The sequence below is a fragment of the Hippopotamus amphibius genome, chromosome 9 (assembly GCF_030028045.1).
Source record: "Hippopotamus amphibius kiboko isolate mHipAmp2 chromosome 9, mHipAmp2.hap2, whole genome shotgun sequence".
Classification (NCBI taxonomy): domain Eukaryota; kingdom Metazoa; phylum Chordata; class Mammalia; order Artiodactyla; family Hippopotamidae; genus Hippopotamus; species Hippopotamus amphibius.
The window spans coordinates 136,963,381-136,979,237 of NC_080194.1; the positions used below are offsets into that span (position 1 = coordinate 136,963,381).

Sequence of the window (15,857 nt, forward strand, 5' to 3'; positions counted from 1 at the left end):
TTAATATAATTTTCCTAAGGGAAAAAAGTTTGAAGTATCCAATCCTGACGTTTAGTTCAAGTGAAGCTATTATTTCCTAGATTATGTATAGGCTTAGTGGAATTGAAATACATATTTAGATGATAAATGAAAACAAAAGACCAAAAAGTTTACTAGGAGTAAAACAGAAACTCACTGCTTGATTTTGGGATTACAGAGCAGTAGTCTCCCCTCTGTGTGCCTCCTCACTGGCTAGGGAATGGTTGAAATTCTCCCTTTTAGACATCCTTTCCTTTGCCTTAAATCTTTATCCCTTGTGAAAACACAGCTGCACCGGTGAGGGGAGTTACGCATTCAGTCTTACCAGCCACTGGTCCCTGTAAAGGGCAGTCTGCCAAGACACAGTCTGGACCAGGGTGTCTCAAACTAGCTGTTCAGCCGGGTCATCTGGGGTCTATAGAAAATATAGATCACTGGGCCCCACTCTGCTTATTGAATGAATCTTGAGGAAGGGGACCCAGGAATTCTGTTTTCAAAGCTCCTGGGTAACTCTGAAGCTGCTGTCTTAGCTCCCGTTTCACTGGGTGCAGAGGAGCACCTCCAGGGTTTACGTGGAAATCGCTGGTGGGGCAGTTGCAAATCAAGGAAGTGGGAGCACCTTTGTTATGGGCATAACTTTGACCCCAAGCCGTAAACAAGTAAATCATAGCATTGCATGTCTGCCAGCTTGGAGAGATCAGAAAGTGACAATATCACTCGCTGGTGGGAATATAGAGCAACAGGAACTCCCCTGTGTTGTTGATGGTGGGAGTGTGAAATGACGCAACCACTGTGTAAAGCACTTTGGCATCATCTATTAAAAGTGAAGATGGGCCAACCCTTTGACCTAGCAGTTCCACTATTGGGACATACCTTAGATCAGAAATTGGCAAACTATATCCTGGAGGCCAAATTTGGCCCACGGTTTGGTTTTGTGAATAAAGTCTTATTGGAACACAGCCGTGCCAGTTTGTTTACATATTGTCTATGGCCACTTTTGTGCTATAATGGCAGAGTTGAGTAGTTGTGACACAGACTGTGTGACTCACAAAACCTAAGATACTTACATATGGCCTTTTATAGAATGCATTTTTTTCAACTCTGCCCAAATCTGTGTTTCTTAAAGTGTGGTCCAAGGACCAGCAGCGTTGACAACACCTGGGGCATTAGAAAGGCAGAGTGGCAGGCCTTGCCAGGCCGACTGAAAGTCTGATTCTGCATGTTAACACATCCTTAAGTGATTCCTGTAAAAGTCTGAGAAACACCACCCTGAAAAAATGCATGCATGTATAAACCAGGAGACATGCACAGAAGTGTTCATAGCAGCCCCAAACAGGATACAATCCAAACATCCATTGATGGTAGAATAAGAAATAAATTGTCATGTACTCACACAATGGAAAATACTAAACAGCAGTGACAGTGAGCGAGCTACAGCTCCATTCAATGACAGGGGTAAGCTTCATGAACTAAAGTCAGTGGTGAATGAAAGAAGCAAGACAATATACAGTCTGGGTGGTGGCTACAAAGGTTTTATAATTGTCTGTTAAAATGTACGTATATGCGTATTCTGTACCATATTTCAAAATGAAGGGAAAAGTAGAAGCAAGGTAAAAAAAAAATCAAAGTATTTGGAAACTTCTTGATGTTAGTAGTTATTAGTAATTAAATAATTATACCATGCTCTTAGCTGATCCCAGACAAATCTGTGAGTTAACACCAGAGCTAAGAAACCAGTGCCTTAAAAGAGTAAACTTCACTTCCGGAGAGTGAGTTTGGTCGTCAGGGAGCAAGGGAACCTCTGGTCTAGAACAGAAGCACCTTTAAGATGGAGAAAGGGTTCTGAAATAGGAGGCTCTGGAGAGCAACAGCCAGCTGGCCAGAGAGGAATGGAATGGAGCCCTGCCCACGGCTTAGAGTCCTTTCCTTCTGTCCCCGCCAGTCCCTGCTGATGGGAAGAGTTGTGCTGGTGGGGGATGGGAGGAGGCTCACTAGTCCTGTTTGCTTGAAGAGGCAGCTTTGAAGCCCTAGTGTTTCCACCTCTGGACAGACAGTGGGATTGTTGTTTTGTTCGTTGTTAGTACAACAGTTCTACACTGTGAGTATGAGCCTAAGAGGGCCTTTTGTTTGTGGAAAACAATTAAGTGACAGACTTTTGGCATCCTTATCTGGACCGCCTTTCTTTAGGAATAAACAAATGACTCTGTGAAACGTTTGTGAATATCAAATGTCACAGAACCTTTTTGGGGCTGGCCAGCTGTGCTCCCACAGGCAGCTCCTAAGCAGAAAAGTTTCCAGTGGAACTTTGGTTATGTAAGGACGTTGCTTTCAAAATCTCAGGGAGTTTTCTGTAATGAAATTGTTCCCCAGCCTCTTTACTCATGATGAAGTGTAGCATGAAAGATGCCTTCCTGTGGGGGTATTGGTGACAGAGGAAAGCCACCTGTGTGACATGAGTCTGTTCTCTTTAGGCAAAGCTGGGACTGCCACATCCGCAATGTCAGAGAAAGTTCGGACCAGGCTGGAGGAGCTGGATGACTTTGAGGAGGTGAGCAAGTCAGCTGTGTAATCCCGGGAGGAGTGGTGCTTCCGGGTGAGGTCACTCCCGGGGACTGCTCTCTGATTAATTCTTGAACCTCGCCAAGTGTTGTGTTTTAGTTCTCCCGAGGCACCAGCTCATCCAGGGAAAGATGCCAGCAGCGCAGTTGGCGAAGCTCACAGAAACCTGCCTCGGGTGGGTTTTCTGAAGGCATTTTTCTCAATGTGATGCTCGAGCAAACTCGGGGCGTCTGGGGACAGGGTCTAATTGTGGAAGCCAAGAGTAGCTATCTCCGGGGATGCCGCCTTGCATGGTGTGAAGTGGTCATGCCTGCTGCAGAGGATGCACATAGCTGCTCAGCTGCAGAAATCTTTCACTTAGCCTGCATGTGCTCTATTTTTGTTTTTAATATTTTTATTATTTTATTTTTGGTTGCATTGGGTCTTTGTTGCTGTGCCCGGGCTTTCTCTAGTTGCAGTGAGTGGGGGCTACTCTTCATTGTGGAGCATAGGCTCTAGGTGCACAGGCTTCAGTAGTTGCAGCAAGTGGGCTCAGTAGTTGTGGCGCACGGGCTTAGTTGCTCCAAGGCATGTGGAATCTTGCTGGACCGGGGATTGAACCCGTGTCCCCTGCATTGGCAGGCAGATTCTCAACCACTGAGCCACCAGGGAAGTCTAGCCTGCACGTGCTTTTAAAGAACATAACTCATTTGCCAACTCATAAAAATTTTAGTAAATTTAACGTATAAATCCAGATTGCTAGATTCTCTTAAATTCCACCTCACTGTGGGCTCACATTCTTGCATTTAACCTGGGTGTGCACCATCCAGGTTGCATGGTTCTCCCTGGCCCAGTTCACTTATAAACATTAGTAGTCTGGCCCCTGGAGGTGGTGAGTTTGCATCCTCTGAAATATCATTTAGGGAGGCAGCATAGCATGAGGGGTAAGAGGGCAAACTCTGCAGCCAGACTGCCTGGGTTTGAATCCTGGCTGTACTGTTTGGTAACTCTGTAATTTGGGACAAGGTGCTTAAGACCTTGTGCTTTGGTGCCTTAGTTTACCTGTCTATAGAGTGGGGGTGCTACCTAGTACCTGCCTCTTAGGATGGTTGAAGAGGATTACGTGAGTTAATGTATGTGAAGTGCTTAGACCAGCACCTAGCACGTGGTACATGCTTTGCACATGTTGGGCTGCTGTCACCGTCACCATTCTGAGCCTAGAGGCCTTAGCTTGACTGCATAGTAACAGTGTGCCCTTGGGCACTCATCTTCCTATACCCATTTTCTCATCTGTAAAATGGAAATAAAGAATACAGTTGCGTAGGCTGAATGGGAATGCTTTGAAATCCACAGAGGTGCATATAATGGCAGTTGCCATTGCTCTGTCCTGCTTCTTGCCCCTGGTTTCAGGGTCTTTCCAGTTCTAAGGCCAGAGTTGTTAGGTGCTCAGCAGAGTCTGAAAGTCCAATATTTCGTTTCCCAATTCAGAAATAACATATTTTGAATTAGGGTGCCTGCGAGCCTTAGTCTGCGTGTCATCAGCCAACCTTGGCTGGTAGGAAGGGAATTGCTAAGGTTTTTAGCAAAGCTCTTTCATTTATTGAGTATCTGAAAGTCACTTGAGGTGGCTTACATGGAAAATAAGGACTATATTGAAGGATACTGGGGTGTTACCCTGAACCCAAGGGCATAGGGGCCTGGAACCAGAAACTGGAAAACCACCCAGAACCCCAGCAGCTGTCCTACGTCTCTCTTGGTTCTGTGTAACCTCCAGACTCTTGCTAGTTCTCCTTTTTCTTTTTTTTTCTTTTTTTTTTCCCTGCAGACTGGTTTCCTTGCTTCTCCCTGCTCACAGGAGCAGATGGCTGCCCCATGGCTTCCAGGTTAACATAGCGCATTTAGTCAGGATAAGGCTAGGTTGTGCTGTGGTAACAAATGACCCCCCATATCTCAGTGGCTTACTATAACAAAGGTTTATTTCTTCCTCACATTGCTCGTTCAGTGTAGGTGACAGACATACCACCATCTCATGGTGCTGCCATCTCAACAGGTGGCTCTAGGGTTGTCACAGCAGAGCTAAAGAAAGGGTCACCTTTCACTGCCTCAGCCCAGAAGGGACACGTGCCACTCTGTTCACCACCCATTTGCCCAAACTAGTCACATGGCTCCTCCTACAGCAGAGGGGCAGGGAGATCCTGTCTCACAGTTCAGGTGACCAGTTGGGATCAGTTCAGATTTCCTGAACCCCCTACTTGTATTTCTTTAATAAAGAGTTCTTCCAGCAATTCCACTCCTGGCCATATATCCAGAGAAAACTCTAATTTGTAAAGATACATACACCCCAGTGTTCATAGCAGCACTATTTACAATAACCAAGATATGGAAATAAACTAAATGTCCATCGGCAGATGAATGGGTAAAGAAGATGTGGTGTATTTATACAATGGAACATTACTCAGCCATAAAAAAGAATGAAATAATGCCATTTGCAGCAACATGGCTGGACCTAGAGTTTATCATATAAGTGAATTAAGTCAGACAGAGAAAGACAAATATCATGGGATATCACTTATATGTGGAATCTAAAATATGATACAAATGAACTCATTTACACAACAGAAACAGGCTCCAGACATAGAAAACAGACTTATGGTTACGGAAGGGGAAGGGGCAGGGGCATAAATTAGGAGTTTGAGATTAACATATACATACTACTACATATAAAATAGATAAACAACAACCACCTACTGTATAGCACAGGGAACTATACTCAATATCATGTAATAACCTATAACGGAAAAGAATGTGAAAAAAAATATGTATGTATAACTGAATCACTTTGTTGTACACCAGAAACTAACACAGCATTGTAAATTAACTATGCTTCAATTAAAAAAAAAAAAAAAGACTTTTTCCGTTTGGATTCCAGGGAACATTCATATAAAAAAGATTTGGTTCCTGGTCTCCTCATGTGGGCTAGCATGAGGAGCTAGCTGCTGTGAGCTGTGTAATCAGCATCTTAACAACAGCCAAGGATTAATGAGCACGTGCTGTATGTCGGGTGGTGCTGGGTCTTTACAGATGTTGTTATAGTAGTTCATCCATGTGATGACCTTGCCCTTTTCTGCCTTGGGTTTTTGCTATGTCTGCTCTCTGTCCTGAGTGCTCTCTTCCTGGTCTAGTTAACAACCCTCCATTGCCTAGTTAACACCTGTACACCACTGAGAGTTTGTCTCAAGCATCACTTCCTCCAGGAAAACATTCTTGACCACCAGTCTAGAGTCCATTCTAGGAGGAACCTCTCCCCCAACATTAGAATATCCCTGAAATTGGACTGTGTGTCTCACTTGGTGCATGTCCGTGATCAGCATTTTTCCTTCCTTAGCGGTACATGAAACAATTGTGCTTCTTAAAACAGGCACCTTGGATTCAGAGAACTATGATGTGTGTCTTGGTAAAATTGTCTCCCCGTGCATTTGTCTCAGTTTGTGTTAATATCCATCTTGCCCTCTGTACCTTAAACTCTGTTAATACTGAAATAATATTTTTTTGCTCACCTTTGTATCTGGGGCATCTGGTATACCATACTCGGCTGGCACACAAGTTGCCGCAGTAACTATTTGTTGAATAGGATAAGTCCTATTATCACTGTTCACGGAAGAGACTCAGGGAGGAAAGCAGCTCACCTAGAGTCATACAGCTAGAATGTGGCTGACCTGGGAGTGGGCTCAGGTCTGACTTGTGTTCAAGGCCGGTTTCTCAATCACTGCCTTCTAGCCATCTTTGCAGAAAACTCAAAGAAACTCTTTGATCACAAGACAAAACTATCAGTCCTGGTCGGGATAGGAGGACAGCTTAGAGACCAACTTAGAGACTACTAAGTATTGGTCATGGGGCTCAGCAGGGAGTCTAACAGTATATTTTCTTTTTGCCTGTATCTTTCTACTTTCTGCCCACAGGGATCCCAAAAGGAGCTGCTGAATTTGACTCAACAGGATTATGTCAACCGCATAGAGGAGCTCAACCAGTCGCTGAAGGATGCCTGGGCCTCGGACCAGAAAGTGAAGGCTCTAAAAATAGTCATCCAGGTCAGGTTGAGTGATTTTTTTTTTTCCCCCCAGAATTTCCTTTGTAAAACTCATTTGTGGGTAATTCAGGTTTTTAGAGGCCTGCCTTCAGGGTCTTACCCTAATTTTTTCATCTGATCCATTTTCACGTACTTCCTGTGAAAGGCCATAATTATGAATCAGTGTTTTTATGAGATGGCTAATCCCAGGGCCACCATGTGCAGCTCCATAGGTTGTGCACTGTGCAATTCCAGGAAATTCACCCTAGATTACAGAATTACTGATGTTCCCCCTGGGTTGTGCAGGTCATCGGCCCTGTTTCAGCCCCTGACACATTTATGATTTGCTAGATGAAAGATTGATCAACTGTCTTTTGGATTTCCTTGACCAGGTTTTCTTTGTGTCTTTGGGACTAATGGTTGTATGTCCCTGATGTGCATTTTGGGGTCATGTTCTGCATAATGATGTGAGAAAGAAAATGTGTATACAGTGTTAGGAGAGGTATGTTTGTTGAATCCTCTTTGTTGATGAATTTGTTAATCCATGACAACTCTTGGGTCACAAGAGCAGGCTCCGTAGGGAAAACAGCTTATTCTATTTCTTGACTCTTAGGATCATCCTGTCTTAGCAAAACATGCTCGGCTGCTTTTACTCGCTGTAAAAGGAGTAATGTAAGGAATTATGCCTCTCAGAGCAGTGTTAACAGAGAATTTCTGAACAGCCATTTCAGTTCAGAAGGATGAGATCTCATTCTTGTTTCCTGTTGCGGGAATGTGACATTTGTTTTCTTATCTTTCTCTCTGGAGAGAGGGTTAGGAGTCTAGGGGTCTTTACACTGGGGACTTGAAGTCTTTTAAGAGGACACTTTGTATGGCAGGTGCTATTTTTTTGGTGTTCAGGCCAGAGGCAAACCCAAGGCCATTTCCCTTCCTTTGCTGTTGTTAGCTGACAAAGTAAATACTCTGAAGAAGGGTTCTCTCATTCTGGAGGCGTGTGAGGGAGGTTGCTTGCTGAGTGACTCAAGTGAGAAAATATCTAAACTAACAAGAGCTTCTTCAAAATATTTTCGTTGGCAACATCTCTCCACAGAGTACTGTAGTATAGAACTGTGACTTCTAAGAGTTTTACATCTGCAGGAGATTTGATTCATGTCTTCCCAAAGAAAATAGCCATGCAAGTGTTTAATTAACTCCGTATCTGGTTAATAGGAACTATTTGACTTCCAGTACTTTAAAGACTGCCTTCTTTATCCAAAAAAGCTAGTCCAGGTACAAAATATGGAGAAATGAGCACAAGTTTCCCTTATTTGCTCTGCAGTAAGGTTTTACTTTTTGTTTTTTCAGCTTTATTGAGAGATATTTTACATATCCTAAAATCCGCCATTGTAAATATACAATTCAGTGATTTTTTAAGTAAGTTTATAGAGTTGCCCAGCTGTTACACAGCCCAGTTTTAGAACATTTTCATAGCCACCGCTCCTCTCCCCCGGCCCCCTGCCCAGATTCCTTCCAGCCTGTTAACAATCAAACCCTGCTGCCACTTTCAGCCCCAGAAAAACCACTGATCTGCTTTCTGACTATGAATTTGCTTTTCCTGGTCATTTCATATCCATGGGATCATTCATCATGTAATCTTTTGCATCTGCTGCTTTCGCTTACCATGTGTTTGAGGTTTAACCACATCAGTACTTTGTACCTTTTTACTGCTGAGTAGTATTCCACTGGATTAACAAGTTGATGGACATTTAGGTTGTTTCCACTCTGGCCATTATGAATAATGCTGCCGTGTGCAATTGCATGTAAGTCTTTCATTTTTCTTGAATAGATTCCTAGAAGTGGAATTGCTAAGTTATATGGTAAGTTTGTGTTTAACTTTTTGAGAAATGGCCAAATTGCTTTCCAGAGTGGCTGCACTGCTTCCATTTCCACCAGCAGTGTCTGAGGGCTCCAGCTCCTCTGTATCTTTTCCATCGCTTGTTTCCTTATTGTCCATCTTTTTGACTATAGTCATCTGAGTGGGTGTGAAGTGGTATCTCATTGTGATTTTAATTTACATGTCCCTACTGACTAATGATGTTAAGCATGTTTTCTTATGTTTATTGGCCATTTCTATATCTTCTTTAGTGAGCTGTCTGTTCAGGACTTGCCCATTTGAAAAATCATGTTTATCTTCTTGTTGAATTATAACAATTCTTTATCCTTGATACAAGTTCTTCATCAAATACGTGAGCTACATTTATTTTCTTCTTGTCTGTGGCTTGTCCTTTCATTTTCATAATGGTATCCTTTGAAGTATAGGAGTTTTTAATTTTAATGAAGTCCAGTTTATCAATTTTCTCCTTTTTGGCTCATGCTTTTGGGGTTGTGTCTAAGAACCCAGGATTGTGAGAATTTCTTCCTGTGTTTTCTTCTAGAAGTTTTATAGTTTTAGCTCTTACCTCTAGGTTATGTGGTCCATTTTGGATTATTTTTTGGTGTGTATAGTATGTCTAAGTTTGTTTTTCCATATGGATTTCCAGTTGTCTCAGCAGCATTTACTGAAAAGACTTATCTTGGCACCTTTGTCAAAAGTCAGTTGGCCATAAAAGTAAGGGTTTATTTCTGAACTCTCAATTCAATCCCATACACCTGTAAGTCTGTTTTTGTGCCAGTACCACACTTGATTACTGTAGCTTTATGGTAAGTTTTGAAACTAGGTAGTAGAAGTCTTTTTAACTTTGTTCTTCTTTTTCAGAATTGTTTTGCTTCTTCTGGGTCCTTTGCATGTACACATGAATTTTAGGATCAGCTTGTCAGTTTCTACCAAAAAGTAAAAACCAAACAAACCTTTGGGATTTTGATAGGGTTGCACTGACCCTACAGATTGGTTGGAGAGATTTGCCGTCTGTACCAGTTAATCTACTGATGGGTAAATTGTGTGTCATTCATTCTGTTAATGGGCCTCTGGTTCTTTTCTTTTTCCTTTTTCATTATTGTGAACGATGTTGCCGTGAACACTGATCCCGTCTGCCGGTGACCATGTACAGTGTTTCTCTAGATGACGGCCCATACCTAGACGTGGAATTGCGGTGTAATAAGTTGTGTGCCTCGCCTGCCTTTCCAGACGATGCCGGGTTATTTTCTGCAGTAGCTGTGCCAGCCTGCACCTTAGTAGCAGTGGGAGTGTGAGAGGCTGTGCTGTTCAGTGGCCTACCAACATTTGCTATGAGCAGACTTTTATTTTAATTTTTCCAATTTAGGAGGTAGTAAAATCATATTTTATTGTGGTTTTAATTTGCAATTCCCTGATTATAATAAGATTGAGTATCTTTTCACATGTTTATTGGCCATTGGGGTTTCCTTTTCTGTAAAATGCCTTTTGTTGATTCCTTTTGCTCATTTTTCCACTGTATTATTTGTACCTTTCTTAACTGATTTTTAGGATTTAAAAAATATATATTCTGGGCCGTAATTGTCCTCTGATTAGTCTGCTTCCTCCCTCCCTTCCTTCCTTCCTCCCTCCCTTCCTTCCACCCATCCATCCATCCATCCATCCATCCATCCATCCAGTCATACTTTCTTAGTACTCAACCGTAGATTATCTTTTTTTAGTAAATAAATAAATAAATAAATAAATAAATTTATTTATTTATTTATATTTATTGGCTGCATTGGATCTTTGTTGCTGCACATGACCTTTCTCTAGTTGTGGCAAGCAGGTCTTCTCTTTGTTGCAGTGCAGGGCTTCTCAGTGCCGTGGCTTCTCTTGTTGTGGAGCATGGGCTCTAGGTGCTAGGTGTGCGGGCTTCAGTAGTTGCAGCACACAGGCTCAGTAGTTGTGGCTCACAGGCTTAGTTGTTCCGCGGCATGTGGGATCTTCCCGGACCAGGGGTCAAACCAATGTCCCCTGCATTGGCAGGAGGATTCTTAACCACTTCGCCACCAGGGAAGTCCCTAGATTATCTTTTAATTTATCCATTTGCTTTGGTTCAAATTTTTGATTTTTGATTCCAACTTAATTTTAGAAACTGCTAGTTTTCTTCTAGAATACTGCTAACTGGAAACGAATGAAAAACATTCTTTTAGTATTTTTTCTACATTGTTAATAAATTTGATAGCAAGTATTTCAGGCAGAGTAACTTGTCAGTCAGCTGCTCAGGAAATGTGTATGACAGTGGCTCTCAACCTTGGCTGCACGTTAGAGTCACTTGGGAGCTTTTAGAAATCCTGATGTCCAGGCTGCACCCCAGAGCAGCTTAATCAGAATCTCCAGGAGTGGGATCCAGGCCCTCAGGTGCTTGTGAAGCCAAGAGCTGGTGGTTTGTAGAAGGCTTTTTCCAGTCAGTGTGGTGTACATTGTGGACCTCACGGACCCCACGTGTCCCGGGCTTGTTTCAGTGCAGCAGTCATCTGGGGCCCTTGTTAAAAATACTGATTCCCTGGTGCCTCTGCTGGGGGTTTGGAGTGGAGCAGGGAATCTGTTTTTTAACACATACCCCCGGGTGCCTGGTTTTTATTGGCTTAGGAAACTGCACCAAAGCTTCAACAACAACAACAACAACAAAAACTGTGGAATCTTCAACATAGTGATTTAAAAGGTAACTTCAATTTATAACATTAGTATGACTAACTTTGGATTCAAAAAATTTCTGCTTCCTGTTATCTTCATAAAATATATGTTCTGTGACTCCAGCTTGGGAGACAAATCAGTGCACGGGTGTTGGGAAGCACCAGCTGTGTTTAATTTGAAATCTTATGTTTGAATTCTCTCTCCCTCACCTCACCAGTGGGCAGTAACTCATCTCTGAGGGGCTCTGGGTAGGAACTCAGGAGATGTCACATCCCTAGGAACCAAGAGCTGTGTATTGTAAACAGTCTCTAAGATTCAGAGCTGTTTGTTTTTTCCAAGCCCTGAGGTCTCCTGGGGTAATTGTTTAAGTTGGAGCTCTCATAAAGGGCATGTGAAAAACACAGAGCAAGGTGTCAGGAAATGGAGTTCTGTGTACATCCAAATGCCACACTTGGTGTCAATGTCATTGTTTTCACAGCTTACATTCCCCTCGTCTCCAACCCCCAAATAACATTTGGGCTATGAGAGGATGCTTCACAAATTAGACACATTGTTTACTTTTAATTATATAATGCTAAGGAGGAACTTGATGAATCTAATAATTTAGATATTGGGTAACAAAGCCAAACTGAAAACACATGTCAGCCTGTATCTTAATATGATGAACTTCTTAGCCATTCTCTGCACATTGGAAGTGAATACATATGAAAGGACCCTTTCTTAATGTCCAAAGAGTTTTTTTTAATGTGACATTTTTCCTCTCTGATAAAATGTGGCAAGGTTATCTAGTTTCTTATCCAGACTTTTGAGTTTGTAAAGACTTCAGGGCATTACTTCTAGTTCTTCAAAGGAGAGAGGGATTTTTGTTTCTGATTATACAAGATGACTTAATCTGGGGTGTTTGGGGTCACGTTGTGTGGCTGCAATCTTCTGTTATGAGTCCTGAACACGTCGAGGGCCCTCTGGCGTGAGTGATGGCAGAGGGATTGAGCAATTCCCTGCAAAGCCAAAATGTTCCTGGTGTTGCAGAGCACAGTTCCAGAGAAACATGTAACTCTTTGGAGCTTGTCATGTTTCTTTTTAGAAGGAAATTTAAGAGTGAGTGTAAATAATAGATGCTAGTTTAAGAAACCCTGGAGATTTACCTATGGGGTCATTTCATAGAAGAAAACGTTTAAGAATCAAGACCATTCTGAAATAAACCAGAGGAGGCCGTGCTGAAAAGATGGAGTTGCCTGCAAGGTTGCTGGTTGACTTTTCTACTGACCAAGTGCTGCCCCTAGTTCAGACCCTGTGGATAAGATTCCTGAGTCATGGGTTTCCTGAGGGAATGATGGTGCCTTTTCTGAATCAAGAGGCTCTGTTGTGAGCAGAGTCATCTCCCTTTGTCAGAAGCACAGTGGTTTTGCTTGTCATTATACCTCCAGTGACTAGCACCAGGCCTGGCACATGGTAAACACTCGCACTTGTTGGTAGAAATCCTTTATTTTCCAGGCCTGGAGTGTTGCAACCCAGTGAGACACGACGGAATGACTTTTCTCTTCTCTTCTCTTTTTTAGTGTTCCAAGCTTCTTTCGGACACAAGTGTTATTCATTTCTACCCAAGCAAATTTGTCCTCATCACTGACATACTTGATACATTTGGTAAGTACTAGTCTTACTCATCTTAAATCTAAGAAGTACGTTTGTTTTTCCAGAAGTTGGATGGTAGAGTTGCTTTAAATTATGTTCTGCTGTGGTTTAAGTTACTAGGTAAATCACAAGGGGGACCAAAACCCCCACCCCCACCCTTGCTTCCCTGCTGAGTAATAAGGGTGCTGTTTTTGAAAGAATTTTAAATAGTGTGTTTCTAACCTTCCGATGGGCTAGAAGGAGAGTGAGCAGAAGCGGGGCAGGCTGGGGCCACACCACGCCTTCTCCAGCCCAGCCCCAGGCCATCGCCAGCCAGCTCGTGGCATCACTTTGTTCCGCACGGAGCCCAGCATCTCTTCCCTGCCCTCCCCACGCTCACTGGGTTTCTGTCTCGGGAATGGTGGCACCATGTGCCCCGTTGCCCACGCTGGAAATCTGAGCGGCTCCTCCCCTGTGTCCCACGTCCAGCCCACCACCATGTTCTTCAATTCAGCCACCTCGGTCTCTCCCCAGTATGTCTGCTTTCCCGTCTTCTCTGCTAAAACCTTAGTCCAAGCCACTGTTCTCTGCCCATGGACGGTGGCTGCAGCCCCCCTGAGGCCTTCCTGCGTCATTGTGGCTGCCCCTTGTCCCTCGCTCCAGCCCTCGAGCCGAATGATCTTCGGGCGCCCAGCAGAGAGGTTTAGACTGAAGAGCTTACCCAGCAGCCCCTCGGAGAGACCGGAGGTCTCCGTGCTGCCTGGCCATGGCTAATGGCCGGAACGTCATGCCAGCAGTTTGCACAGACCATGCAGGCTGTAGGCTGTACGTGACATTCAGCAGTGAGGTGCCCCGCAAGGACTAGGAGGCAGTCTTCTCCTGGGGACTGGACACATAAGAGGTCAGAACAGACCTTCACCGTCTTGCCCAGGAAGGACCAACGGGCTTCCAACCTGGCAGGTCTTGTCTGTAGCCCGTTGAAAGGTCAAATGTGTCAGAAAACAAAATGTCCCTCAGAGAGACCCGTTTATTTCTTTGAAGAGACTGGGGACCTGAGTGTTTTAGCTAGAAGAAGTGATAGAAAACCTCACTCGTGTCTTGGAAAAGGGGAGAGTATTTGTTGGCTCATGTTGAAAAGTCCAGGGGTAGTTTCTGGCTTCAGGTAGAGCTGGATTCAGGACCTCAAACAATATCTTCAGTGCTTTGGCTTTTTCTAGCACTTTTATTGGGTTGGCTTCAGTCTCAAGCTCCACAAGGTGTCCTCAGCTCCTATCGGCTTTGCTGCTAGAAGTCCCAGGACAAGGAAAGAACTTTTATCCATGCTTCCCAACAAAAGTCCTGGAATTCCATCTCATCGGCCTGGCTTGGATCACGCCTCAGTCCCTGTGCCAGTTATGGGATCTGGGGAGTGAAATACATGGATTGTCCAGAGCTGGGTTACCCCAAAGGAGAGAGGGTGACCCTGTGGCCAAAGAAAGGGGAATGGGGGCTCACTGGGCTAAGGAAGGGATGTTCAGGCTAAAAGATGGGACCTTTGTGTTCAGTTGACCCAGCGAGGTGGCATCAGGTACTCCACGAGGTGCTGAGGATGTGTCAGCAAACAAGGCACAAAAATCCCTGCCTTTGTGGGCTGTGCCGGGAAGAGTGGATTCATGGAATGAATAAGTGAGCTTCATTGTGTGTTGGCAGAGGACTGGTGCTATGGACAAAAGAAACCCAAGCAGAGAAGGTGAAGCAGGCAGGGGTGAGGGTGGGCTGCACCTTTAATAGGCAGGTGGAGGAGCCAGCACTTGAAGGAGGTGAGAGATGAGCCACGTGCTGGCCACACGGGGCCAGGTGATGACCAAGGAACAGCCAGTGCAAAGACCCTGGGGCGGGAGCGGGCCTGGCAGGTTTGGAGAACTGAGAGGCCAGGGTGGCTGGAGGGGGGTGAGGGGAGGTGGGGACGTGGCCAGAGAGCCTGGTGGGCCACGTAGGCCATTGGAGGGATTTGAGCTTTGACCCCGAGGGCGTGAGGAGCCACCCAGGGTGTTACACAGAGGAGGCACGGGCTCCAGTTTGGGTTCTGATGGGCTCCCTCCGGCCGCTGTGTTGAGACTAGACCGCAGGGCAAGGGTGGCACAGGGGGCCCAGTTGGGAGGCTGAAAACTGAGGGTGGTGTGGAGCCGGGGAGGTGGTGGGGCTGGGGGAGGTGGTCCAGAACAGATGGGTACATTAGGCTCTCACAGCAGGTACCAGTCACACACCCCGTGGGCCCTGACTTGTCCTCGCACCCAGCTTGCCTTCGGGGGTGAGGATGTCAGGCAGCGCGAGGGGCCGGTGGCTGCCTCTGGTTCTCCCGACAGTTGTGTTTCTCGTGAGGAGTCGGCACTCTGGCCTTCTGGTTGCCCTCGCCAGCCTGCGGGCCTGGCCAGATCCAGACCTTAACCTTGTGGGAATTTGAGGCGGCCATCCTGTGAGCCTCTGCGGTGGCGGCCCAGCCCCACACCTCAGCCAGCCGGGATACGGTGTAGATGCCTGCCGCCCTTGCTGTGTCCCAGAAATTAGCTGGGCTGGGAGTTGAGAATAAGGTGATAAATTCTCAGCAAATAGGGATTTTCCTAGGGTTTCAGGTCCTTTAGTGACATTGTCAGGCTGTCCTCGTAACAGCTGTACGAGGTAGGGTCTGTAATTATCCCCACTTCACAGGTGAGGAGCCCGGGGCACAGGGGAGTAAAGCAGCTCGTCCAAGTCCTCAGAGTGCTGGGTGGCAGAGCTGGACCTCAAATCGAGTTCTCTCTCCAGTCAGAGCATCTGCTTTATTTTCCTTGTACTTGGCTCACAGGGGAAATTCTCTGTACAAAACTACAAATGCACATACCTTTGACCCAGCAACTTCACCTCTGGGAATTCATCCAACAACCCAAGTGACTGTCCATAGGGGACCAGTTAAACAAACGATGGCACGTCTGTACACTGAGGTACCAAGAGGCCTCTGAGAGTGAGGACATGCTGTGTTCTGATGCGGAAAGGTCCCCAGGGTACGTCGTCAGGGAAAAACTCAAGATGCAGAACAGCTGTAGAGTATGTTCCATT

The 15,857-nt window shown here is 45.0% G+C and overlaps 1 protein-coding gene across 1 annotated transcript in view; it reads left to right on the forward strand.

Moving 5' to 3' along the window:
- Window positions 1-15,857, forward strand: part of VPS35L (VPS35 endosomal protein sorting factor like) — a 134,521-nt gene that overhangs the window by 15,167 nt on the left and 103,497 nt on the right. Inside the window, exons 6-8 of the mRNA XM_057749152.1 lie at window positions 2,490-2,566; window positions 6,516-6,644; window positions 12,731-12,815. Coding sequence (XP_057605135.1) covers window positions 2,490-2,566; window positions 6,516-6,644; window positions 12,731-12,815 — 291 coding nt within the window. The remainder of the gene's footprint in view (window positions 1-2,489; window positions 2,567-6,515; window positions 6,645-12,730; window positions 12,816-15,857) is intronic.